The sequence below is a fragment of the Peromyscus eremicus genome, chromosome X (assembly GCF_949786415.1).
Source record: "Peromyscus eremicus chromosome X, PerEre_H2_v1, whole genome shotgun sequence".
In the NCBI taxonomy this organism is placed as follows: Eukaryota; Metazoa; Chordata; class Mammalia; order Rodentia; family Cricetidae; genus Peromyscus; species Peromyscus eremicus.
The window spans coordinates 17866478-17894088 of record NC_081439.1 but is presented as its reverse complement, the minus strand read 5'-3'; the positions used below and the strand labels follow the sequence as shown (position 1 = coordinate 17894088).

The following is a 27611-nucleotide window of genomic DNA, read 5'->3' as shown; positions in this document are numbered from 1 at the left end:
GGATCTCATTGTGTAGCTTTGGTTGGCATGGAACTCATTATGTAGATTATGGTGGACTTGAACTCATAAAGATGGCCTGCCTCTGCCTCCAAAGTGCTGGAATTACAGATGTCTTTAATTTGAAAGGAAGGTCCCTGTGGGTTTGCTTCCATGGGACAGGACCACAGAGAAGGTAGGATGTGGAGACTTTCTGTTTAGGAGTAGATGTATTCAGAGGGACGAGTCTTAGTGGATGAACATGAGTATGTTGCCTTTCATGCATCACATGAAGATGTCACAGTCAGAAACAGGAACTGTCTGATTAATGGGACATATCTCTCCAGGGAGACCAGTTAAGGGAAAATGGCAGGTTGCAGGCTGTAGGTTCTGGGGAGGTAAGGTACAGGGAAGGCCTGGTGGATGGGGAAATTGCTGACCCTTGCCCACCTCTGGCGCTCCTTCCCCCATCCCTGAAGATCCAGCATTAGCCTCGTGAGACCTCGTGGCCTTTGAGGAGGGCGCACCTCCCCCACGGAGCCAGGCGCCTTTGTAGCCTAAGGGGCTGGGGTGGGGGAGAGGCACAGGCACATGATGTCCAACCTCCCTCGCCAGCCCAGCACCTGACCGGGAAAAGCCTTGGGTTCCTCAGAACGGAGACCGGTCCCTGAGCAAGACAAATGGCCTCCCCACGCCTGGGAATCTTCTGCTGCCCTACGAGGGACGCAGCCACACAGCTGGTGCTGAGCTTCCAACCGCGGGTGTTCCACGCGCTGTGCCTGGGCAGCGGGGCTCTCCGCCTGGTGCTTGGCCTCCTGCAGCTCCTGCCAGGGCGCAGATCTGTTGGTCACAGGGCGCCTGCGACAACCCCACCGGCCTCAGTCCACATTCTCCGCGCTGCCACCGCCTGCGACTTTCTTGGCTGCCTGGGTAAGCGCATACAGCCAGCCTTTTTGGGTTGGAATATGCAGTTCACAGGGTGGAATGTTCAGGGTTCCACAAAGTGGGATCTGCCCTCGCTTGAGGATGATACACAACTCACTGGATGGGACCTGCAGTGGCCATGATGCGTGGCCCCAGCGGGGAGTCCAGGTTTGGGAACAGCTCTGAGATATGTGACTACTAGCTTGTGTTTAGAGCAGGGCTGGATCTATTTACCAGGTGACTGGATAGTACTAGAGAATTCTGCAGAGTGGTTGGTAAAATTAAAGTCCATGGAACTTTTAACAAAAGTATGTGTTTGTTAGTGGAGCTTATTAAGGAAACTTCAGACTGTGCAGTTAAAATCCAGAAACAAACAAACAAAACTAAAGCCGGTCCTTGGTTAATTCAACGAGGACGATCAACACCATCTGTGCCCATGTTCTCTCCTATGTGTTTGTTTGTTTGTTTTTATTTTAAATCTGAAAGTCCTATCTTTTGAGCTGCTGTTGAAATCACCAGGGCTCTGTGCGTGCTGGGCAAAATATCCAAGAAGCAGATCTATCTCTGGCCCCTCAGTATGGTTCTGAGCCTCAGGTATACAAAGTTCTATCTGGTGCATGTTCTGTGACACCTTTATAGAATGACACAACATTTTAAAACGTTTTCAACACCCCAGAGAAGAAAATGGCACGTGAGTTCTGCTTAAATTTACATAAAGTTGTGTGGGAATACAGCACTGCCCAGGATTTACTTCTGATCTGAGACCCTCTTAAGTCCTGCTAGGGCAGAGTAAAAGGTTGGAAATAGACACTGTGGTCCACAAGACAATCATGGTTAACTACTTGACCCATAACAGAATGAATTTGCCAATATCCTTTTTCAACTAGAGCATAATGCACATTCCTGCTGATGGTTTGACTAGACACTTAAGTGCCTGGGATAACTCTGACAATAACAATTACCTCAGTTTCTCAGCCTTCAGTTTTGCCTTTATTGTTACACACCAATATGTCTGTTTTTCTCTTTCATCTTTCTTTCCTTCCTTCCTTTGTTCTCTTTTTTTATACCCCCCTCCAAAGCAGCCAGCTTGTTTCAGATTTGAATTAAAATCAAATAGGTTTTTTACTATCTAATTCTCATACAGGAATCGTTACCAGGTCCACGGTGTGGGTCGCCTACCCAGATTTCATTGAAAACATCTCCAATGTGAACGGAACAGACATTTGGCCTGCTGCTTTCTGTGTAGGGAGTGCGGTAAGTTATCTCCCTTTGTTCACCCTCCTCCTTCTGCTCCTGCTGCATGGTGGTCTTCAAAGTCAGCAGAGTAGACACTGAGAATTGTGACGAAAGCAATTCTCAGGTCATGCCCTGGACCCGAGGACCAGGAGTCAGAGTGAGGCCAAGTCTGCCTGGGGTGCAGATGGACACACAAGTCTGAGAATGACCCCATCCAGTGCCTCAGCCTCTGCCTTACACACACACACACACACACACACACACACACACACACACACACACACTTCCCATGATGTGTACACAGCCCCAATCAAAGCCAGCTACAGAGAAAGACAGGGAGATTGGATGTGGTTTTCTAAACAAAATATATTTAAATACACATTAAATATTCCATATGAAATTTTTGTATAAATAAAGCCTTCAGTAAATATACATATTGCACACAGAGAAACACACTATGCTTCTTGCACTGCACTGCCCCTCATAGGAATGATGTGTAGAAAGCATGAACACTGTGTGGAGTCTCAGTTCCTCTACAGAATTTCCACCTTATTTCCATTTACATTCTCTATGGTTTCCTAACTGCATTCCAACAATGCCCCTGTCTCAACAACATTACTAAAGCACATCGATTTTATGCTGCAACTCAGACTCCACTCTTGTCATCCCCTTCTACTGAAGTGCTTTCTGAGTCTCTCAGGCCCACACTTTCCCCTTCTCAGAAACAGAACTTCTACCATAAACCACAGGAGTCCTTCCACCATCGTAAACTCAGCATCATGGACCTCTAAGTGCCTTGTCTGTAAGCACACCAGAGATAGAGTTCCCATATCAAATCTAACTATATAGACAGAGGACAAATACACACACATATGCCTCTGGGTCATAGCCAATATGAGTTTCAGAGAAAGTGTCCACATGGGATAGCTCACCCATGCTGCCAGGCAAACCTGTGTCTGCTCCTCATTTCAGGCTGAGTTGGACACCTCATGCATACTGCTAGAATCATTGATGCTGAGCTCTTCTTTATTATAGATGTGGATCCAGCTGTTGTATGGTGCCTGCCTCTGGTGGCTCTTCTGCTATGCAGTTGATGTGTACTTGGTGATCAGGAGATCTGCCGGACTGAGGTATTTATTGACTGGAAACATGAACAGGGATGTCTTTCCTGCTTCTGTGAGTAAAATTTGAACATGCTATTGGGCATTCAAAGGTTCTTTGCAGTGCGACTCAGCCTGTCAATTGGATTTACATCCAGAAATATTTATGCTTCCTCATTTTTATAGTAACATTTCTTTTGGAACCTGGTCTCACTATGCAATCCAGGCTTCCCTTGAACCTAGGATCCTCCTGCCTCTGCTTCTTGGGGGTTCAGATTAAAAAGATTTGCCACTATTCCCAGCTGACAGCTCATTTTTATAAGATACCACTGGCAAATTCAGAACATCAAAATTCTTACAACCTTGCAAATAAGTAACTTGGGAAATTAAATAGTTAGGGGCTGTTGGTAAGTTCAAGTGAAGAACATATGTATTCAAGACCCTGGGTTCAATTCCAGTGGCCAAACCAAAATAAACAAACTAAAAAAGGGGGCGGGGAATCAGACATTTGGAAGATTTGGAAGTGAACACTATGTGAGAGCCCCTCACTCTATGTCATCCCACACTGATTTTATGCTCTGTTTATCATCTGGGCTCCCATCTTGTCCCCTGCTACTCTGGGGCTTTGGTATTAATTATGAGGTAAACATTCATTTTAGCAGGCAAGATGATGGTGATGCCAGCATCTAGAAGATTCTAGGAAGAGTGTGGCTTCTGAGGATGTACTATCATGTAGAAAGTTAATACATGGGATGTGAAGCCCCAGAAGCTTTACAAGGGCAAGAACAAGGACAAGTTTCAAGCCTTAAGATATGTGCCTGTCTGCATATATGTTACAGTTGTATAGCTTGGTCTTCTTGTGGGACTCCTAACAGTGGGAGTAGGTGCTGTCTCTGACTCTGTTGCCTGCTTTTGGGACCCTTTCCTCCTACCGGGTTGCCTCATCCAGCCTCATTAAGAGAAGAAGTGCCTAGTCTCACTGCAACTTGATGTGCCATGGCTGGCTGATATCCCTGGGAGGTCTGCCCTTTTCTGAATAGAAATGGAAGAGGAGGAGGGAAGAGGTGAGGGGAGGAACTAGAAGGAAAGGAGGGAGGGGAAACATTGTTCGGGGTGTAAAAACAAAGCAAAACAAACAAACAAACAAACAAACAAACACAAAAAAATTCATAAGACTTTGAAAAAATGATATGTGCCTGTGAGGAATGGACTGGGTTCCTCATCATAGAGAAACCAGGTACACAGCAGAGGTAACAAAGATGCTCAGTTTCCGTGGAGACTAAATCTCACCCTGATGCCTGATACAAGTCCTACTTCTTGGAGCCTTGGGCAAAGTGTGGGTGTGGCCTCACTGGCTGGAATGAACCAGAGCTGGGAATGTGACTTTCCCCTTTGAAGAGGCTGCTGGTTTCCAGGGTAGTGGGTGTAGTTGCTTCAGCAGATAGCCACTGAGAGACCGAGGCTAGTGGGGAGAGGTATCCTGCTGAATTCCGGGGCAGGGGCCCAACTTGGCAAATGTGGCTGACTAAATTTTCCATGTCCTTTGAGATCCAGTCAGCACTCACCCACTTTCTTTGGCAGACAGAGGAGTATTTCCCCCTTTAATTCCCATCCCAAGAAAGGTCATTAAGATAGATGTAAAGTTTAAATTTCAACTTTCACTGTAGCTCCCTCCTAGTTTGGAATATACAGGTTTCAAAATAAATTACATGGGGCCTTGAAAAGGGCCTTGAACTAAAAGTACTATTTATTGTAAGAAAACGACAGTGTAGTTCTCCATGGGGCACACTTGAGTAACCTCAAGCACGCCAGAGACTGAGGATCTGTAGATGGAAGTCAACTCAGACTGAATAATGGGAACCTGTTGCAAAAAGAAATGAAGTATGAGTGACAGAAAGTTTGTGGGGCCACCTACGTATGCCTGTAGTTGGGAGCCATCTAGCATTCAGATAAAGGTATGTAGGGGATTAGTTATGGTCTGACTGCCATGAGTTGCCACTGAGTTGAGGTGCAAGGCACATAACCTGGCTGGGTTTCAAAAAGCATCCTTTATTAATATAGTTACCTCCTGTATCCTGTGGCCCAGATATGGCTGTTGTTGCATAGAAGGAAGAACTACTGTCTAGGCTTCAGTGACCTCCAGTCTTGGACTGGTTGGTCTTGCCTTCTGAACTGCTCACTCCCCACTCTGTAAATGCATCCAGTGTGGCCCAAAATGAGGGGAGGGTATGGTGGAATGAGCAGATTTTGCTGTCATCAACAATACAGCTCCCTGCAGACAGCTGTTCTGGGGTAGCTGAGTCTCCACACAGCCTAGACCTCTGGCAATACTCACATTACTGACATGCTCCCCCACAGCTTCCTGCCCCTGTGAGGCCGGAGGAGGGATACTCCAGGAACTGGTTACAATGGGGGAGGCAAAGTATGCTGGAGTCATTTCCTTGTGCTCTCCCAGACAGCTGGCACAAAATAGTTTTTCTTTAGAAGCTTTGTGTGCCAGCCTCTGCTTCTTTTCCTGCTTAATGTCCTGGTTTCCTGCTCTGATCCATTAGCATGCTTTCTGTTCATACAGCTGATCTTCAAAGTCAGAATCCCAACAGAACATGGGGTGCCATTTGCTAGGTATCCTGCTGCATCTTGAATGACAGCTAGTGTGTGTGACTGATGGAGCCCAACATGCCCACCCAATCACAAAAAAAGCATCTCTGAATGCTATCCACTGCTCCATGGGATCAGCTGTGTGACTCTACAGAGTTACTGGCAGCATCTGGAAGGCCTTGTTCTCAAATCTGGGGCATTGGGTGACAAGGGTAGGGCTGGGTGCGTATGTGCAAGCATAAAGATAAAGGAGGAATATGGCAGGAATGTGAGCTATGCAGGGAATGGGGAGTGCAGAGGAGGGAGGAAGTAAAGAAACCCCTCAGGTTTGCCTGCAGAATTTGGGATGTCTAATCCCCACCAGGTCCTGAGATGCAGTTTCTCTGTTTGAGCCTTCAGATTGCACCCTTTGTCTGATTTGGTCCAAGATATCCATCCCCATTTTATTTATTATTTATTTTTAATTATGTGTCTATTTGTGTATCTGTATGTGGGCTGATGAATGTGACTGAAGAAGTCAGAAAAGGGCATTACCTGGATCCCTTAGAGCTAGAGTTACAGACATTTATGAAACTGCCTGACAAGGGTACTGGGAATTTAACTCAGGTCCTCTCCAAGAGTAGTATAGTGCTCTTAACTGAAGCATCTCTCTAGCTTCCCACCCGCCCCTGTTTAAAGTAGAGCCCTTTTTTTCTTTTCTAGATTTTAGTGTTTTGACACTTATCTTATTGCATTTTGAGTGTTTTTTACCTTTATTTCTTTGTTTGTATGGGTGTTTTGCTTGCATGCCTGTCTGTGCATCATGTGCATGCAGAGGGTAGAATAAGGTATTAGATACCCTGGAATTTGAGTTACAGATGGTTGGAAGCCACCATGTAGATGATGGGAATCGAGCCTGAGTACTCTAGAAGAGTAGCCAGTGCTCTTAATGCTGAGCCATCCCTCTAGCCCCACATTTATTTATTTATTTGTTTGTTTATTTATTTACGTTTTTTAAGACAGGGTTTCTCTGTGTAGCCCTGGCTGTCATGGGACTCACTCTATATACCAGGCTGTCCTGAAACTCAATCTGCCTGCCTCTGCCTCCCAGAGTGCTGAGGTTAAAGGTGTGCCACCACTGATTGACTCTATCTATCTATCATCTATCTATCTATCTATCTATCTATCTATCTATCTATCTATCTACCTACCTACCTACCTACCTATTTTTGAGACAGGGGTTTGTCTATACGTACTCTAACCCAAAGTTCCTGTATTTTTATGAATTCCTATGATTATATTGGGCCACCCTAGTAATCTAAGCTGATCTCACCTCAAAAATCCTTACTCAATCACATCTGTGGACTTTATCACATCTGTTGTATAAAGCTTTGTACTTCTAGGTTCTGGACATCAGGACATGGACATCATTGGGACCTTGTTCTGGTTACCACACTCTTCAGCTACTTAACTTATAAACTTAGTCTTCTGCTTTGGATGATCACAGTTCTGAACTTGATTTCTCAGCCTCTGTTCCTGTTTCCCTAGTTGGTGTTTAGGGGGAGAAATTTCTTGTATGATTCTTATGAGGAGTTTTATATGCCATATACTTGAACTTGTAGCCTCCTATTCAGAAAAAGGACTTGCTTTGTTCTTAGCATTTTCTGTGTCTACAACTTTTGTTCCATAAACCTTGGCCACTGAAAGTTGAGATTCATCATACTGGTACAGTTCCACATAACTTACGGCTACCCATAACTCTAGTTCTAGGGGCCTTGCAGGGCACCAGGCATGTATGTGGTGCATATACATACATGCAGGCACTCACACATACACATGAAATAAAATGAATAAAAATGAATAAGTCTTTAGAAAAAAGAATTATACCTTATATGCCATAAGATGGCTTAGATAGCATGGTGGCTCAGTGGGTAAGGGCACTTGCCATCAGCCTTAATGACCTGGGTTTGATTCCTGGAAAGGAGAGAATCAGATCCCACAAGTTGTCTTCTTACCTCCATGAACATGTTAAGGTGTGCAGCATGTGTGTGGGTATGGAGGGTCAAGAGAAACAGGCATGAAAATTGTGCCCCAAAAGGTTGTCTGCTGTAGTTTGGATCTTATTTGTCCCTCAAAGGCTCATGTGTCAAAAGCTTAGTTGTAGTGGGGTGCAATTGGGAAGTGGTAGAACCTCTAAGGGGTGGCTTAGTGAGAAGTCTTCAAGTCATCTGAGGTCTGCCTTGCAAGGGGGTCATGAACCCCTGGCCCTTCCTTCTTTCTCTCTTGCTTCCTGTCCATTCAATGAGTGATTTCACTGTGCCATATACTATCACCATAATGTATTACTGCAGGGTCAAAGCAACTAGGCCAACTAATTACACACCAAAATCAATCACTTTTCAGAAGGCTCCATTTCTTTTTTAAGGCCTCATATCTTTAACACTGTTACTTTCACAGTAGAATTTCCTGGCAACATTCAAATCATAACAGATAAGAGCTGTTATGTTGACAGTGCTGTCTGAGGACATCTACGTATGGGATTGTTTCTCTTATGGTTTTTATTAAGAATGAGTCTCAGAAGTAGCAGTCATCACCCTCCCGTTAGGATGGCTGTCATCAGAGCTGGAATTACATAATGGTGTGTATCTGTAGTTGCAGCTACTTTGTAGGCTAAAGCAGGACAATTACTTGAGCTCAGGAGTTCAAGGCCACTCTGGACAACATAGTGAACTCCCACTTTTTTGTTTGTTTGTTTTTTAAACACACACACACACACACACACACACACACACACACACACACACACACCTCAAAACCAAGAAAAGAAAAAAAAATAGTGTTCACTGTTATCAAAGACAAAGAGAATTTGGTTCCTTCAAAAATGAAGTATGAAGGGGCCGAGTGCAGCTTAGGCATAGAGCAACTGACTGCCATCTATGAAGATGTATGTATGCCAGCTTAACACGAAAATACCATTTGACCCAGCAGTTACACACATACACACGCATACACGCACACCAAAAATTAAAAACAGGAACTCAGATAGCTGTATATACATGTTCATAAGAGTACTATTCATAGTAGCCAAAAGATAGAAGCAGTCTAAATTTCCATTATGAAGGAACATAGTAGGGTCTGCCCATATAATGGTTTATTACTCAGCTATGAAAAACATGCTGAGTGAAAAATACCAGACACAAAGCCACGCAATGTGCTGTCGTCTTTGTGAATGTCCAGAACAGACAATTCCACAGAACAAAGCATATTAGAAGTTCTCAGGGCCAGAAGGAATGATAGTGAATGCTAATGGGAATGAGGGCTTCTTTTGTGGTGATCAAAATGTTCTGGAACTAGATTGTTGTAACGATCGAACAACACTGTGAATGTGCAAAGTGTCTCTGAATTGTTCACTTTCAAATAACAAATTTTATGTGATGTAAATTTTATCTTAATTGAAAAAAAAAAAACCCAACAATCTAAACCCAACAGCCCCCTCACCAACAGCACAGGAAGCTCTTTGAAGCACAGAAGCTAATCTGGTCATTTCCACTGGGCAGGTCTGTGGCCCTCTGAACTGTGGCCATCCCTCTTCTGTTTTCTCCTAGCACCATCCTGCTATACCACATCATGGCCTGGGGCCTGGCTGTGCTGCTTTGTGTGGAGGGGGCAGTCATGCTTTACTACCCTTCTGTGTCCAGGTAAGCCAGGTCACCCAGCAATATAGTGCCCAGATCCCTGGTCTGTTGTATGTCTCTAATAGGGAATGAAAAGCTGTATAGATAAATCCAACTGGAAAAAAATAAGGGACCTAGGCAAGGTAACTCAGTGGTAGAGGAATTTCCAACATCCTTGATGCCCTGAGATCCATCCCCTCCCTGCAAATGGAGATATTTATAAAGCCTCAAGGCCTAAGGATGAACACTCTGAATTTAAGTAGAAAACAGACAGAGATAAACAGTGTCTCTGTGATTTTAGGAATGTGTAAACCAGGGCTCAGCACAGCAGAACCCTCCTGACAAATCTTACCCTTTGCCTATGTTTATGAATATAGTTTTATTGGAACACAACTATACTTATTTATGTGCTGTCTGCGGCTACCTTTGCTTTACAGAGACAGAATTCAGAAGTTGCAACCGAGACCATGAAGTTGAAATATATGAACCATCTGTCTCTATACAGGATAAGTTTGCTGACCCATAGTGTAGAACTTTTTTTGATTACTTTCAGTTCCTTTGTTGGATATCTGTCTCTACTTTGGTATTGCATTGTTTATTAATTTACTTTTCTGTTGCTATGATAAAACACCATGACTAAAGTTTAAAGAAGGGAGAGTTTATGTGGGCTTGCACTTCCAGAGAGATTAAGAGTCTATCATGACAGGGAGGTGTGACAACAAGTGGCAGCCATGGTTGCGGGATCAGGAAGCTGAGAGATCACATCTTCAACCACAAACACAAAACTAAGAGAGTGAACAGGAAGTAGAGCAAGGCTATAAACTCTCAGTGACATATTCCTACAGTAAGACTGCACACCACCTCCCAAACAACACTACTAACTTGGGACCAACTGTTTAAATACCTGAGCCTGTTGGTGACATTTCTCATTTACACCATTACACCTTGCCAACTATGAGTGTTCTCAGGGAGTTCAGTGCAGGTCCACTGTATATTCTGCTTCCTGGAGAACTTATAAAGGGCAGACAACAGTGTTATAGCTATTGTAGTAGAATATACTTGGAAAGTGCTTTCTTTTCTCATGTGGTTCCCTCTGGGACCTGAAATTTCCAGAAAACAATTTGAGCCCATGAGTTTCATTGATTCACAGCTTGCAAGGAGTCTCTGGGTGCCCAAATGCCTTTGACAGATGGCTTGGATTTAAAATCTTGATGTATGATTATCTCTTAGTTCTGTGCTACCCATTGTAACATGAATTTTAAAAGGTCTTATGATAAAAAAAAAAAACCCAGAGCCAGATATTGGGGTGAAAGCTGAAAGATCAGAGAAGCAGAACAGCCAGCCACTAACTTACCTCAATGAAATCCTCAGCCTCAAGAGAGCAAGTTCCTGTTTCCTCATGCCTTATATACCTTTCTGTGTCCTGCAGTATTACTTCCTGAAATTAAAGGCGTGTGTTACCACTGCCCTGTAAGAGTTATCAGCATCCATTTTCTTCTCTTAAATCATGCATGTTTTAGCTGATAATTCTTACCTTTTTTGGATTAAAAATATTTTATTTATATCAGTATTTTGCCTGCATATATGTATGTGTACCATGTGTGTGCCTGGTGCCAGAGGAGGTCTGAAGAGGGCACAGGATCCTCTGATGATTGTGATGTATGAGTGCTGGGAACTGAACCCAGGTCTTCTGCAAGAGCAGCAAGTGCTCTCAACCTCTGAGCCATTTCCCGGCTTCAGTTCCTATCTTTGTAACACGAGTGCATGGCCTTTCACTACATCTTAAGGTAACCAACGATTTCTGTGATTAATTTGTAGAAATCATCATTAGTTGCCCTGAAAAGAATAACTTTCTGTGACTTTTGTTATCCATGATAATGAAAACCTATTAATTTTAATTTTTTTTTATGGCAGGGTCTCTCTATTAGATAGCGCTGGCTGTCCTGGAACTTGCTATATAGACTAGGCTGGCCTCGAACTCAGAGCTCCAATTGCCTCTGACTCCCGAGTGCTGGGATTAAAGGCATGCACCACCACACCCAGTTTATTTTAAATCTTAAACTTCTACATTCTGAAATTATGAGTTGCTCAGGGATATGGAGTGGATCATATTATGTTACTGGGCAAAGCCATGTAGCAAGTACTCAAAGCTCTGTACTTAAATAGGTGCCTTTGTCTCCCCTTCCACATGAATTGTGTGCTTTTTCCTTGAAGGGACCCAATGCAGAGAACCTACCACTCCAGAAGGCTTTTTTCCATCCTATGTTTCCCTAGCAGGCCTTAAAAAGGGTTCCCCCAGTGAAATGCTCTATCACTCTTCCCATATATGAGACAGGAACAAGATCCATCTCCTTCACCATCCTGTAATGCATTACTTGTTTTCACACAAGAGAAATGAGTCATATTTTCTTTGGACACAGTCAGAAGCAGATTGATGTATTCCCCTCTCCTCTATTCTCTTATCTCAGCTTCCAGGTAAGTGGGCCATCTCATCTGAAGCATTTTTTTGAAGGAGAATGTTTTGATATTCCTCTTTTAAGGTGTGAGAGGGGCCTGGACCATGCTATCCCTCATTATGTCACCACATACTTGCCACTACTGCTTGTCCTTGTGGCCAACCCTATCCTGTTTCACAAGACAGTGACTGCAGGTAAATCTTGGGGGAATTACTCTTGGTATATGGACACTAAGTACATCTGCATGCCTTGGACTCACATAAAAATACAGCTGTTCCCTTGGGAATTACATACCACAATTGACCTTATTTATCATTTTTTAAAAAACATGAACAGAATAGTTGGACAAACTGACCATGTTTAATAAGTGAAAATGTGAAAGCCTATTTACCTGTTTGCTATACAGGGTTTTTGTTGATATTTGTTTAGCTAAAGACCATCAGTTTTAGCTGAGGCTTCACTTCTATGCTGGGCTCCTGCAGAGTCTGCCTTTAGTATGGAGGGCCTGCAGGTGATTTTGTAAAATTGTAGAGGCACATAGAAGTAGATAGAGCAAGAGGTAGATAAGGGAAGGGATCAGGTATGGATTCAGAGTCTAGTCATTCCTATGCACTCACTTGACCTATGCATTTTTTCAGATGTACAGGAAACAGGAAGTGGAACACAGGAAATGAATCCATTGCAATGGTAAAATCTAGAAGAGAGGGAGATAGTGAGTCAGCAGAGGGACATACCTCTTACAGCTAGGATTAGGGACCTGTATCTCAGCCTTACCATCTCCTCAAGTGACCATGACTTGAAGTGAGTGCCCATCTGTCTCATGCTTCTGTGTATCTCTTGGGTAGAATGTGAATTAAGACATTTGCACATTGGCCTTCACAGAAAGGTCATTTAAGAATCAGCAGTTGTTTGTAGAAATTTCTAAAGAGAGTATTTAAAGTCTCTATCACTAGTAGTAAACTATTGATGCTTTAGATGCATCTTTTCCTAGCTGCTTTAGATATAGTGCATTAAATACTATACTTTTTATGCTATAGTATCAACAGTTGGTGAGGCTGAAAAATTTATTTATTTACTATATTTATGTATATGTGTGTGTGCCTACCTGAGTAGGTATATGCATTACATATCTGTAGAGGCCAAAAGAGGGCATCAGATTCCCTGGAACTGAAGTTACAGATGGTTGTGAACTGTCATATGGTTGCTGGGAACCAAACTTCAGTCTTCTGCAAGAGCAGGAAGTGCTTTTAACCACTGAGGCATCTCTCTCCAGCTCTTGCTTGTAGAATTAAAATAATCTTTTAAAAATATATTATTATTGATATGAATTTCATATCTTTGGATGAATTTTTTCTTAACTGCATTTAAATATAGGATTTTTGTTTTAAAAATTACACACAAGTAGTGTTTTGTTTTGTTTTGTTTTGGCAAAGCAGTGGAAATGCCTTGGCCAAACACTATAGTTTTCTAGTGGTTATATCTGTGTAGAGGTACCAAGGGTCATTAATTCTTCTCTAAACATATATTCTAACTTGTCTTTAAGGAGAATTGTTAAAATTTTCAATATACTAAAATAATAAGTGTATATTATTTTAGAATGGACAAAACAAGCCTTTTAAAACACAGCACTTGAATTAATTCCTAATAAAATCAAGAGTTCAGTGAAAAAAATGATCAGTGTTAATTTCTCAGTTGTGACAAAAGTCCTGCATTTGTACATGATGTTAACACTGGGAGAAGCTAGGAGAAGCTCTAGGTGTGTAGCAATTCTCTGGGCTCAGTAGGTTAAACGGACAGAGTTCAGTGGTAGAGCACTTGCCTAGCATACATGAGGCCCTAAGTTTCATTCCAAGTATCACACAAATAAAAAGTTATTTCAAAGTATAAGTTTCTATGTATGTGTGTGCATATATGTGTACATGCACATGTGTATACCTTGGTATCTGTGAGGACTTCAGGTGCAACACTGTAATGACTGTTAGTAATGGGATTTGCCTCATGCCCTTCTGGCTATGTGTAAGCGTTCATATCTGCTTCGATTTTCTTCTCTATTATGGAGTTAATGTAAGTCATGAATGTTGTCTGACATTCTTCTACACCCCCACAGTGGCCTCTTTACTGAAAGGAAGAAAAGGTGTTTACACAGAGAATGAGAGACTGATGGGAGCCGTGATCAAGACCCGGTTTTTCAAAATAATGCTGGTGTTAATTGCGTGGTAACCTTTCTTCTAGTATTTTTATTGTTGGTTGTGTTAGTGGGAAGGATATGCCAACTTGTCATTTTACTTTTCCAAATGTGAGTTGAGTGTTCCAATGGAAAGAATCTGGAAGGGAAATCTTTGAGACAATGCAAGGTATTCCCTAAAGGAATGAACAAAACACAGGTCAGCAAATCCAGAACTCATATATTTTTATAAAACCTTTATGACAATTATGTACCAAACCCTGAGAATAAGAAGCTAAGTGTTTAAGTTTTTGTTTTGTTTTTTTTAAAGACAGATTCAGCCAGTTTTTCTTTTCTTTTATCTCCTCCTCCTCTTCTCTCTATTTTATTATTGTTTGAGACAATGTCTCACTATATACCCCTAGCTGACCCCGAACATGTTATGTAGGCCCAGGTGGCCTTGAATTTTCAGTGATTCCTATGCCTCTGTCTTCCAGGTGCTGGGATTACAGACATGTACTGCCATGCCCAGCTATATGTTCAGTTTTCAAATATTTTTTTTTTCGAGAGAGGGTTTCTCTGTGTAGCTTTGCGCCTTTCCTGGATCTCGCTCTGTAGACCAGGCTGGCCTCAAACTCACAAAGATCCTCCTGGCTCTGCCTCCTGAGTGCTGGGATTAAAGGCGTGCGCCACCACCACCTGGCTCAGTTTTCAAATATTTAAGCCATATGCACCTGATATTTCGTCTCATTGCTGGGCTAACCAAAATAAAGGGACAGTCACGCTTTTTATTTTATGTATATAAGTATTTTGCTTGTGTGGAAGTGTATGTACTATGTGTGTGTTTAGTGCCCATGGAGACCAGGAGAGGATGTTCAGATTCCCTTGGAGTTACCATTTTGTTTTCGTTTTTAAGGACAGAGACAGGGTCTTATGAAGTTGCTCTGGTTAGCCTGGAACTCACAGAGATATGCCTGCCTCTGAAGTGCTGGGATTAAAGACATGTGCCACTGTGCCCAGCAGGTACAGACGTTTGTGATCTATCTTGTGGGTGCTGGGAACTGAACCTAGATACTCTGCAAGAACAGCAAGTGCTTTTGACTGATGAGTCATCTTCCTATGTCCTGGCTGTGTTTTATGAGTGTGCCCATCTGTCTTACTCTTGTCCCCACAAGTCCTGTGTCTTTAGGGAAAGGGTCAAGGCCCATCTTCAGTGTAAAGGCTCAGCTCACTCACTGGTGGGTAGAGAAGAAGCTGAGCAACTATCCCCTTTTGTGTCCGCCTTTGCACAAATATTTGTGGTTGATGCTTTGAAAGCATGTAGCAAATCGTATGTAAAAAGATTCTATCCAAGATGAGGACATCATGGGAGTGGGAAGAGCCAGGGTGCCGGGAAGGCTCTCAGGAATCCACAGGGATGACCCCACCTTGGACTGCTGGCAGTGATCGAGGGGGTGCCTGGACTGGTCTACTCTGGTGACAAGTCTAGTGAACACCCTAACTGTCATCATAGAGCCTTTATCCAGTGACTGATGGAGGCAGATGCAGGGATCCACAGCTGGGCGCCAGGCTAAGCTCCATGAATCCAGTCGATGGGAGAGAGGAGGGATTCTGAGGGGAGTTCCAGATCATGATGGGAAGACATGCAGAGATGACCGGCCACACTGGTGGAGACCCATGAACTGTGGACTAGTGGCTGTGGAGGCCACATGGGACTGGACTAGGCCCTCTGGTTACAAGAGACAGTTGTTTAGCCCGAACTGTTTGGGGGACACCTGGCCGGGGGATCGAGATCCATCTCTGGTACATGGGTAGGCTTTTGGAAGCCTGGTGCCTGCGGTGTGGCACCTTGTGCAGCCTTGGTGTGGCAGGAAGGGGCTTGGACCTGCCTTGGCTCTGTGTGCCAGGCTCTGCTGACTCCCCATAGGAGACCTTGATTTGGAGGATGTGGGGATGGGGGGTAGCTTGGGAGGGAGGGCTGAGGGGTGGGAGGAGGGAGGAGGGAGGATCTGTGGGTGGTATGTAGGGTAAATAGAAAATTTCTTAATAGAAAAAAAGAGATTCTACCCAAACAGTAATGAATCAGTACCATACAGAACATGTCAACTCTTTGTAGTATTAATTCCCCTGGCATGAGGACATTTCTTTAAATGCCCTCTGAGGAGAGGCCTAAATTATCTACTGCTTGTCATCCATTCACCTTGTTATTTCACATTCCAGGGACCTACCAAGATTGATATTTTAAAATTCCACATAAGGACTTGTTTTAAGTATTTTTCTACTGCTGTGATAAAAAAAAATCATGACAAAGGCAATTTATAGAAAGAAAGGTTTGCCAGGCAGTGGTGGCCCATGCCTTTAATCCTAGCACTTGGGAGACAGAGGTAGGCGGATCTCTGTGAGTTCAAGGCCAGACCATAGAGCAAGTTCCAGGACAGGCTCCAAAGCTATCGAGAACCCTGTCTCGAAAAACAAAACAAGAGAGAGAGAGAGAGAGAGAGAGAGAGAGAGAGAGAGAGAGAGAGAGAGAGAGAGAGAGGTTTAGGGCTTACAGTTCCTGAAGGATAGGAGTTCTTCACCATCATAGCAAGGAGCATGGTAGCAAGCAGACTGGCATGGCACTGGAGCAGCATCTCAAAGTTCACATCCCAGTTCACAAAATGGGAGCAAAGAGTCTCACTGAGAATGCTGTGGGCTTTTGAAACTTCACAGCTCACTACCAGTGACACTCCCTCTTCAATAAGGCCACACCTCCTAACCTTTCCCAAATAATTCCACCAACTGGAAGTCAAGTATTCAAATGGATGAGCCTACCAAAGCCATTCTCCTTTAAATTACCACAGGACTAATGAGATGGTTCAGTAAGTAGAGGTGCTTATGCTCAGGACTGACTACTTGATTTGATTTGATTCCTGCATCTCACAAGGTGGCAGGACAGAACTAACTCCTAGAGATGTCCTCTGACTCCCCCTCCCCCTGCCCCTGCCCCCAAGCATGCATGCATCATCTCTCAGGTACACACAAATTCCGCATAAAACAGCAAAATAGCATTTTGGTCTCCATCAAAAGTTTAGGTTACTTCTCAAGAAAAAGGAAAGAAAGATGGGGAGGGGAGACAGGGAGGAGAGGAGGGAGGGGAAACTGTGGTCGGTATGTAAAATAAATGAAAAATGTTATTTAAATAAAATAAAATTTAAAAAAGAAAAAGAGAGAAAGAAAGTCTTTAGGTTACCTCTCTTATGGAGAATGAGTTCTGGTTTGATAGAGGGTTAAACTTTACACCTTGATGTGATGTGGAGTGTTTCTACCAGGAGGACTATTTGAGATATGTGTTAGACCAAGAGAAGGATTTGAACTTCTTAAAGTCTTGGTAACAACTCAATTCCTTCCCACAAAAGTGGTCAAGTTGCTACCAAAAACTGGTACATATAGACCATGGTGAAAGTCACAATGAATTTCACTGAGTGCTTTCTTTACCTGTGGACCATTTTCTTCCCGTCAGTTGGTTGTCCAATATCATCAATGAAAGTCTTTTGTTCTACCTTGAAATGCAACCAGATATCCGTGGGGGCTCTCTGAAACACATCCAGAATGCAGCCAGGACCACATGGTTTATTATGGTAGGCCAATCTAGACTTATTTTTTCTTCTTGTAAAAAAAGAAAATCAATATAAAAAAAATTCGAAGTAAAATGTATAAATGTATAATCAGTGCAAGATTTTTGGATTATCTTTATCATCCTGGTGTAATGCCAAGCTAGATTCAGTCACTGTATTATTGGATAGGCTCAGAGCTGGGATGTATCCTGATGGTAGAGCCTAGCATTCAAGGGTTTCTGTGTTTGATCATCAGCAGTGCAAAATGAGTGAGGGAGTGTGTGAGTGAATGCATAAACGAATGAATAAAAACGAGACAATCTCTGTTAAGTTGCTCTGGCCTAGAGTATGAAGCATTTGAAGTTAACTCACAGTATCAAACTGTTACTCTTTTTTGTTTGTTTTAAAATTAGATAGTTTATTTTATGTGTATGGGTGTTTCAGAGGAAGACCAGCCACTGGGCTTACCAGGATAGAACTTATTATGTTGACCAAAGGTTGTCACTTTTCCTTTGACCTCCATGTGTCCTTTTGCCCTCCTTCCCAGGGAATACTGAATCCAGCCCAAGGACTTCTCTTGTCTCTAGCCTTCTATGGCTGGACAGGATGCAACCTGGATGTCCACCCTCCCAAGATGGTGATTCAGTGGGAAGCAATGACTGCTTCAGCTGCCGAGGGCACATACCAGTCCCCTGTGGGCTCCTGCGTGCCCCATGAAAACCCCAGGAAGGTGGTGTGTGTTGGAGGGCACACTTCTGATGAGGTGCTGAGCATTCTGTCTGAAGGTAATGCCCTGTTGGCAAAGAAGATGAACTGCAGAGCCCCCAGGGCCTCCTGGATGTCCCTCATTAAGCTGGGAGGTGCAGATGGGAACCTACATGTCACTATACTCTTGCATTTCCTCTTCCACTTCTTTTCATTTTTTTTTTTTTTTTTTGGTTTTTCGAGACAGGGTTTCTCTGTGTAGCTTTGCGCCTTTTCCTGGAACTCGCTTTGGAGACCAGGCTGGCCTCGAACTTACAAAGATCCGCCTGCCTCTGCCTCCCGAGTGCTGGGATTAAAGGCGTGTGCCACCACCGCCCGGCTTTCTTTTCATTTTTTATTTATTTATCCACCTCTCCTCTTTTAGAAATCTATTTCATTTTATGTGTATGGTTGTTTTGCTTGCATGTATGTCTGTGCACCACATTCATACCTGGTGTCCATGGAAACCGAAAAATGGGGCCAGAGCCCCCTGGAACTGGAGTTATTTATGGGTGTTTGTAAGCTGCTATGTGGGTGCTGGGAATTGAACATGATTCTTCTAGAAGAACTGCCAGTGCTCATAACCACTAAGCCAGTTCTCCAGTCCCTTATTTTTAAAACAAAATCTCACTATGAAACAAAAGCTAATCTCTAACATTCAGTCCTCCTGCCTCAGCTGTTTGAATGCTATTACAGGAATATACCACCATGTCCAGCTAATTGGTTGCTATAATTTCCTGGCAATCGAAGGAGAGAGGTTTAAAAACACTCAGGGGCTTAGTTTCCAGCACCCACATTGGGTTACTCACAATCGCCTGTAACCCCAGCTCCAGGGGATCTGATGCCCTCTTCTGGTCTGGGTGGGCACCTGAACACATGTACTCATAGATACACATAAATAAAACTAAATCTAAACAACAACAAACCTACTCAGGTACATCAGAACAATCCTGCCCATTCTCAGCTGGCCCCTAGAGAATGGGTAGAAATAGCTGGGTTTGATGCTACACTCCTTATCACATACTGTTTCCAGAGCAGCACCCCTTATTCTTAGCTAGCTGCTTCTACATTCTGCAGGCTGTGCTATGCACTTTAGAATGTTTAGCATCCTCTTTGATCTCAATTCACTAGAGTGTGACAATAAAAGCTCTTTACACATTAACAAATGTCTTCTGTGGGCATAATGTCCCCTGGGTCAGAAAATGTCTCCTTTGCAAAAGCTTAAAGAAATTTGCGTTTTTGAACAGGTTGTCTGGGGTACATGCACATCCATGTACACACACACACACACACACACACACACACACATACACACACACACACACACACACACACACACACACACACACGTCCAAAGATAAGACACAGCCCCACCAAACAACTTTGGTGTGTTTTGAGAAACGTGTGGAATTGGCTAGAGGAGTTCTATCTTTTTTTTCTTTCCTGCTATTTCAATACGTGAAAGAAGATTCATTTTTGGGACAAGTCTGAGTGAGAAAACATGTAGATAAATCAATGACCTGGCGCCCTGAACTGGTATTGAATGGTTGTATTGGAGAGCTCTAGAAGAAACAGAGAAGCTCTTTTGGCTGGACCTACAAGATGGAGAAACCTTGTGTTTTGGGACTTTCTTTCTCTTTTTCTGGCTGTGCTGGAATGGAACCCAGGGTCTCATCCATGCTGGGCTATTACTACAACCCCAGTCACACCCCAGCCTGTAGGCTTCTGATATAGCCCCAGTAGTTCATGAAGGACAGGGACATACAAGTTCAGACTGCTGTCAGCATGCCAAGTTACTGATAGAACCTGGGGCAGGAGGCAAAAAGTTGCACCTAGAATTAGTTGTGTGTGTTTGAATTCCCATCCTGATGGCTCAAAACAACTGAGCGATTTTTGACACTATAGTAAAATCCTACATTAACAATAAATCCCACTACATCTGGTCCCTGCACCCTACCTCTCCCATTTCGAACAGAATTAACAAGGCTCTTCTTGTTTCTATTCCAGCTAGCTGTTGCCTAGGACTGTTGCTCATAGGCTGAAAGCTTTCAGAGTCTTTAAAAATGAACAAAGGTCCAACAGGAAAATAAACAGGGCCATTGTTCATAATGGCTGCTGTCTTAAGGATCCCTTCTTTGCTGATCTTTTTTCCTCTTTTTATAGTGCTTCGAATGGAACCCGGTGTGTTACCAATGGCAGATTATTGCTACACCACAGAACCACACCCTAAGTCCTATCTCAATTTCTTTCAAAGCAAAGGAAGAGGTTCTGGAAGACTGGAACCCCTCTACAGTCCCGAAAAAAAGACAGTCCACTGTGATATACAGCCCAAATACCATAGAATGTATCTTTTAAAGGGTTTAGTGCATTTTGCTATATTCATGAAATTGTGTAGATGTTCCCACTATCTAAATCCAGAATATTCTTATCACTTGGAGGCTACATTTCCCATTCTTTTTTTTTTTTTTTTTTTTTTTTTGAGCCTGGGTCTCATGCATCACAAATTGACATCAAGCTCACTCTGCAGCTGATGCTGACTTTTCCTGATTGTTCTGCCTCTACCATGTGAGTGCTGGGATTAGGAGAGTGCACCACCATGCTCAGTTTACATGGTTCTGGGATTGAATCTGGGGCTATATGCATGCTAGGCAAGCACTTTACCAACTGAGCTACATCTTCAGCCCTCTTCATTCCTGGCAGCCACTAATTTTTCTATGTATATGAATGTTCTGCACATTTCCTACAAGTCCCATTATATAATATTTGCACTTTTCTGTCTGACTTCTTAACCTAAAATCTTGAAAGTTCATCCAGTAGCAAACATCAGTACACAATTCTTTTTTAGATCAGTAATATTTCATAGTATAGAAATACTCATTTTATAATTTTTTAAATCAACTACTGTTGACTGTAAAGAACTCCACCAGGCCATGTATTAGGAACAGTGTCATGGGTTTGCAGCAGTGACCATAAACACTGCCCTCATAGTTTACTGGACAAATTCAAAGCAGTTAAAATTATTATTCTACTGAATTAATGGAGCAATCATTGAAAATATTGATTTGAGAAAAAATTGGAGGAAAAGGAAAGCAAATTAAAGCAAAAGAATTTCTGTAAAAATAACAGTTATCAGGATGAAGGTGTAGCTAAGTAATAGAGCACCTGCCTAGCATGTACAAGGCCCTGGGTTCCACCCCCAGCACTATAAATATACAAAGGAAAACAATGACAATAGAATCTGTTCAATTAATTAATTAATTAAAAGAAAAGGAATAAAAGGCAGCTGTCAGTTTAGAGCCCACAGTAATGTATTGTTTGCTTATCTGCTGGGTGAGATAAGCTTTTTGAGGCATTTTTCAGGCACAAAGTAAGTTGGAAAAATTAACCAAAAACATTTCCTGTAAAAGTATGAAGTGGAGTTTACACTTCCTTACCCTGAAAATAGCAAAATTAAAATCCTAAGATAAAGTGACCACCATTTTGTATGGTAGCTCTGTGGAGGAATTTGCACACATGGATCTGCAAGGAACAAAAAGGGCTGGTATGCAGAAAGTAAATCACTTAAGTGTTTTGCTTCTTAGCATACTATTGTGCATTTTAAAAGATTTCCACATCTTTTTGGTTGATATTGTCCTGTATGGTCTAGCAATGTTTTAATTATTTCTCTGTGTAGTAACAAAAATTCTGAGAACAACTCTTCTTTTTTTTTTTTTAAAAGATTTATTTATTTATTATGTATACAGTGTTCTGTCTGCATATACACCTGCAGGTCAGAAGAGGGCACCAGATCTCACTATGGATGGTTGTGAGTCACCATGTGGTTGCTGGGAATTGAACTCATGACCTCTGGAAGAACAGCCAGTGCTTTTAACCTCTGAGCCATCTCTCCAGCCCGAGAACAACTCTTAAGAGGAAAGGTTTAATTTGGTCTAGTTTTAGAAGTTTCTGGTAAAGGATGTATATTTATCTAATGAAATATTATTACATTATAAAAAGAACCATGCCTACTATTGCTTGGTCCTATTGCTCCGGGCCTGTGATGATGCAGAGCACCATTTCTGGGGGTTGGTTGTTTGATATCTTGAAGTCATGGTAACCTGATGTCGACAGACTATGAATGGAGAACTAGTCAGTACCGTAGCAGCCATGCTGAACTGTCTCTAGAGTCTTTTTTTTTCTTTATTAAGAATTTTTCTGCTCACTCCACATGCTATCCACAGACCCCCCCCACCTCCTCCCACCCCCAAGCCCTCTTTCCCATGCTACCCTGCATCCTCACATCCCCCAAATTGAGGTCTCCCATGGGGAGTCAGCAGAGCCCAGCACACTGAGCCTAGGCAGGTCCAAGCCCCTTCCCACTGCACCAAGGCTGTGCAAGGTGTCACACCACAGGCACCAGATTCCAGAAGCCTGCCCATAGACCAGGGACAGATCCTGACCCCCCTGCCTGGGTGCCCCCCAAACAGTTTGAGCCAAACAACCAAAGATTTATTTATTTATTATGTATACAGAAGAGGGTGCCAGATCTCATTACAGATGGTTGTGAGCCACCATGTGGTTGCTGGGAATTGAACTCAGGACCTCTGGAAGAGCAGTCAGTGCTCTTAACCTTTGAGCCATCTCTCCAGCCATCTCCAGAGTCTTGCTCTATCAATTTCTTCTCTTCATGGAGACGTGTAAGACAGAGAAGAAAACCCAAGGCTATCCAGGCTTGTTAGAGTTCACAGCTCAAACCCTTATCTGACTTAGGACCCATGGAGCTAGGTTCAGGTGGCTTTATTCCTGCAGCTTTGGCTTTGAGAGAGTTCTTATGCATCACTGTTCTGAATAGAGATGGGGGAAGGGAATGAAAGACCAGACACTCTCTAAAGCCATGGGACTCGGAGTTTGTCCTCAAGTGTGAAGTCATGTGGGAGTATCCTCAGCAAAGACCTTGATCACAAGCCACCTTATGATACCCAGCTGGGTCTTTTTGAACAAAACCACAAAAATCCCACATGAGTTCTCATGCACCCAAGATGAGTTCATAACCAGGGTGACCCTGTGAGAATCAAATCTTTTTCAAGTGCCTTCAGCCAGCCCCTCCTGCAGCAGTGCTATTCTGGAAGCTCTTAAAAGCCTTCCCAGCTGGTGCCGGGCCACTGTAGCCAGATGTTTTTCCTCCATTACTCATGATGGCACCCACACTCAAATCAGGGCCTGGCTGTAAGGTCCGTGGCCAAACATTCCTTTGTTCCCTTCTCTAGATTCTCTGAGGGGATCACATTTGCTCTGTCTTCATCACTCCTCTAGCCTCTCAGATTCATCTGTATCTGCCCCTGGGGAAGGTCTGGCTGCTGTTTCCCTAACAAGCCACAGTGAGTAACTCATGTGCGTTAGAGTAATCCTGCAATATGGTGCTTGCCTCTGTCCAAATTGTTATTCTTTCTGCCCTCCTTAGGTCATCAGTCTTAATACTGCTCCAGCTTCCAAGGGCTCATCTCACTACTGTTGAGGCATTGACCCAACTGTATCCACTCATTATGTTTACTGAGTACTCTATTCTAGTAGAAGAAAGAAAACAACTACAGAAAGTCCACAGTAATTATGTTATATGATATCCAAGTAGTGAGAAACACTAGGAACCAGAACTGATCAGGGTGCAGGAGATAGAACTCAGATGCAAAGAGCTTGCTTAACACATGCAAGGCTCTGAGTTCAATACCTAATTTGTTAAGAATAGGAGCCACTAGTCAGGGAGAGAGGTGGAGGACTGGTTTTTGATAGTGTAACCCAGAAGTTAACTATGGTTGAGGTAACATTTGAATTGAGACCTGAAATAAAATACAAGGCAGAGTCATGAGAAAACTGAGAGATGCTTTGCAGGCAGACAAAGAGCTGTGGAAAGGCCCTTTGTAGGACCATGTCTTTAGGAGGAGGGGAAGGGTAGGTAGATCAGTATGCCTGAGTTTGATAGAAGTGACAGCTGAGGCTGCAAAAGTAAGCCAAGTCCATTGGTGAGGCTTAGAGACTGGAAGGCAGTCACTTGCCCTGTGCATACTGGGAAAGGCTTCCTTGCTTCCTGACTTCCGTCTTTGAATTCTCCATGCCCAGTTTATATCCTGGCTCAGAGCCAGTGCTCCTGGGTATTTTGGGAGCAAAAGAATAAGTCTGCTGTTTGTTCCAAAGGATTTTGCTATCCGGAAGGAAGGAGTGCTAGTCAAGTGATTAAGTAGACCTGCAGGGTGACCCTTGATGAGAACGTTTTATTTTATCTTGCTTATTGAGCTCACTTCCCCACCATTTTTTACTGTGTTGGGACTGCTTTCTGTAAGACATGTCATATTCTAAAACAAAGGAAAAACTGATTAGTAAGAAAATAGAACAGACCAGAGAACAATGCTGAGATCCAAGGAAAGCCCGGGGAAATGAACCACGTGAGGCTACTTAGAGAGGCTACTTGTTTGCCTTTGAGCTTCTTAGCTGGAAACTGTAGAGAGAATGTGAACAGCTACAAAATTCATTATTCTGAAGAAAATCTAGCAATAGCTCTTAGAAACAAAATACAGCTAGCTTGCTCTCATGTGCACTCATGCGTGTGTTCTCACAGGTCCCAGACATGAAGGCCAGTGAGAAAGGTCACCTTCAGCTTCGCAAGAAATGAACACCAAATAACTTAGAGCTTATTTGGATGTGTGCACTATGCCATATGAGAAACATCATTTGTCACTTAGTCATTGCATCTACGGCCCCAGTTTATGATCACAACAGGGAAACTGGCTTGGCAAAGCATTATCAGGCATGTTCTGTTTTATGTTGGGTCTTGATATGCATTTAAATTACAACCCTTGAAAGTTGGAGAGGCTGTTTTGGGTACTTCCAGGTGCTGAAGGACAAGAACTGCAACTGTATGTGAGGACAAGAGGGAGTTTTACAGAGGGCGTAGATTCCTTCCCTCTGGGGCTTCCTGGAGCTGAGTGCAGGTAGCCAGGCAGGAGGACCTACTGTCTATGTCACAGCTTCCTGTGAATGGACTCTGTCCTTTGTTTATACTTCCCAGAGGATGCATCCAGGGCTCTAGGGCCACCTTAATTCAACTGTCACATTTCCTCAGGAACCATGTGTCAGCTGCCTGAAATGATTCTTTAAAGTTTGTTCCATTTTTTTCTCTGAATGAATGAATTAAATGTAGTAAGGGATGATATAGAGGGTTTCCCCCCTCTTTTTTATACACACACACAGAGGTGATATACATAGTAATTATTTTTTTGAGACAGAGTTTCTCTGTGTAACCCTGGCTGTCCTGGAGCTTGCTATGTAGACCAGGCTGACCTCGAACTCAGAGATCTACTTACCTCTGCCTCCCGAGTGCTGGGATTAAAGCTACACCTGGCCTTAGACCTTAGATGCTAAGGTTTGACTAAGATTTTCTCTCTCTCTCTCTCTCTCCCTCCCTCTCTCTCTCTCTCTCCGTCCCTCCCTCCTTCCCTCCCTCCTTCCCTTCCTCCCTCCCTCCCTCTCTCCCTCCCTCCTTTCCTTTCTTCTTTAAAGAAAAAGAAAGACAAAAATCTCATTTCATTGTTGAGTACTACAAACATTTTCTGAAGTTGATGGAAGGCTTTCTAGGGACTGGCAACACTGCTCAGTTAGTAGACTGCTTGACTAGCTAGCATAAGGCCCTGGGTTCAGTCCTCAGCACTGTATAAAATTAATATGATGGTACATGTCTGTTATTCTAGCACTTTGGAAGGGGAAGCAGGGGGATTGGAAGTTCAAGGTCATCCTTGACTACATATCAAGTTTGAGGCCAGCCCAGTCTATTTGTGACCCTGTGCCAACAAAACAAGACAAAGCCCTCTGGGACCTCAGCTCCAACACAGCCTGCTTCTTTTCTTTTCCAGGTTCTGATGCCAGCACTGTTGAAATCCATACTGCAACTGGGACCCGAAACATAAAGGAAGTTGACTCCATTTCCCAAGCTCAGGGGGACCTCTGAGGGGATGGGGTAGGGGTCCGACACCCCTACTTTTCAGGCTCTGTGTCTCATCGTTTTGGATTGTATTCCTGCCTTCCTTCCTTTCACAGTGCTGCCACAATGTAGCATCCTCCAAATCCTACTCTGGTCACCACAATGGAGTTCCCTGAAGATGCGCTTTACGCTAGGACAAGCAACACACCAGAACTTGGAAATGAAAATTCCTTCCAGAACATTCAGTGTCACCTCTTGGCTCTTAATAACCATTTGGACTTTTTCTGAAGCCAGCTATAATGCTAAGTGTGAGATCCAAGTCCTTGAGAAAATAGTTAAATAAAGTCTTTGTGACTAAGTCCATTTTGATGTGGATTCTATCCAAACCACCTCTAGTCAGTGGTCTTCTGGAAGGTTTGAGTGGTGTGGGACACAGATAAGGCCAACAGAACATACTGGGAGTGGATCACTGGAAGGTATGAAGCAGGTCTTTCTCTAGTCCCAGCAGGATGGGAGTGCATCATATCTTCCATATAGCTGTCCCTCCTATGCTGTGTCAAGCAGTAACATAGCCTAAGGACTCCCTGGAGCTATGATCATTGCTGTGTGCCCACCTTTCCCTCAGTTAAGGTAATACATGTAGCTGGGCACAGTAATTCATGTATGTAACACTAGAAAAGTTGAGACAGGAGTATTGGCTTGAGTTCACAGACATCCTGAACTACCTAGGGAGTTTAAGGCCAGCCCTGGGCTACTAAGTCTTCATCACAAAAACCAAAACCAAACCAAAACAACCAACCAACCAACAAAACCAAAAAAAAAAAAAAAAAGAGGAAAAAAATCTAGCCATTTGTCTCTCTGGAAAAAGAAATCTAAATATCTATCTGTATGCATACAACATATACACACACAGATACACATGTTTTCTCTTTTGTTCTTTGCAAAAATGTTGCAGCATGCACTAGCGTTACAAGCCACTCTAGTATGTATATAGAAAAGAAATAAATACTTTCTCAGCACATCACAGACAATTCTGCCATGTAGCATCTTCTAACCTGTCTACATTAGGACCCTTTAGAATTATCAAAAGGTGGTGAAACTTTGTCATTTGTCATTTTGAGGTCACAAAACTATAGGTAGTTTCCCAACACAGTGTGACTCTGCTTCTGGTAGCTGTTGCCTAGTGATTTTTGGGTAATGATGCATCTTCCTTGAC

General features: G+C 43.1%; 2 protein-coding genes across 2 annotated transcripts in view; both read left to right on the top strand.

The window, feature by feature from the left end:
• LOC131898808 (uncharacterized) overlaps positions 1 to 27611 on the top strand; it is a 398643-nt gene that overhangs the window by 256894 nt on the left and 114138 nt on the right. The window lies entirely within an intron of this gene.
• Gpr143 (G protein-coupled receptor 143) lies at positions 649 to 26680 on the top strand. The gene is made up of 9 exons (XM_059250013.1): positions 649 to 906; positions 2045 to 2154; positions 3172 to 3266; positions 9419 to 9511; positions 12028 to 12137; positions 14051 to 14159; positions 17610 to 17727; positions 18251 to 18488; positions 26328 to 26680. The coding sequence occupies exons 1-9, from the start codon at positions 657 to 659 to the stop codon at positions 26420 to 26422; spliced, it is 1218 nt and encodes a 405-aa protein (XP_059105996.1). The 5' UTR covers positions 649 to 656; the 3' UTR covers positions 26423 to 26680.

What these genes read in the sequence shown, in the direction of transcription:
- Gpr143 (XM_059250013.1), top strand. Translation starts at nt 657, where the DNA reads ATGGCCTCCCCACGCCTGGGAATCTTCTGCTGCCCTACGAGGGACGCA. An exon ending in CTTTCTGTGTAGGGAGTGCG is followed by an intron (nt 2,155 to 3,171) that starts GTAAGTTATCTC and finishes TCTTTATTATAG; the next exon opens with ATGTGGATCCAGCTGTTGTA. An exon ending in GGACCACATGGTTTATTATG is followed by an intron (nt 17,728 to 18,250) that starts GTAGGCCAATCT and finishes CCTCCTTCCCAG; the next exon opens with GGAATACTGAATCCAGCCCA.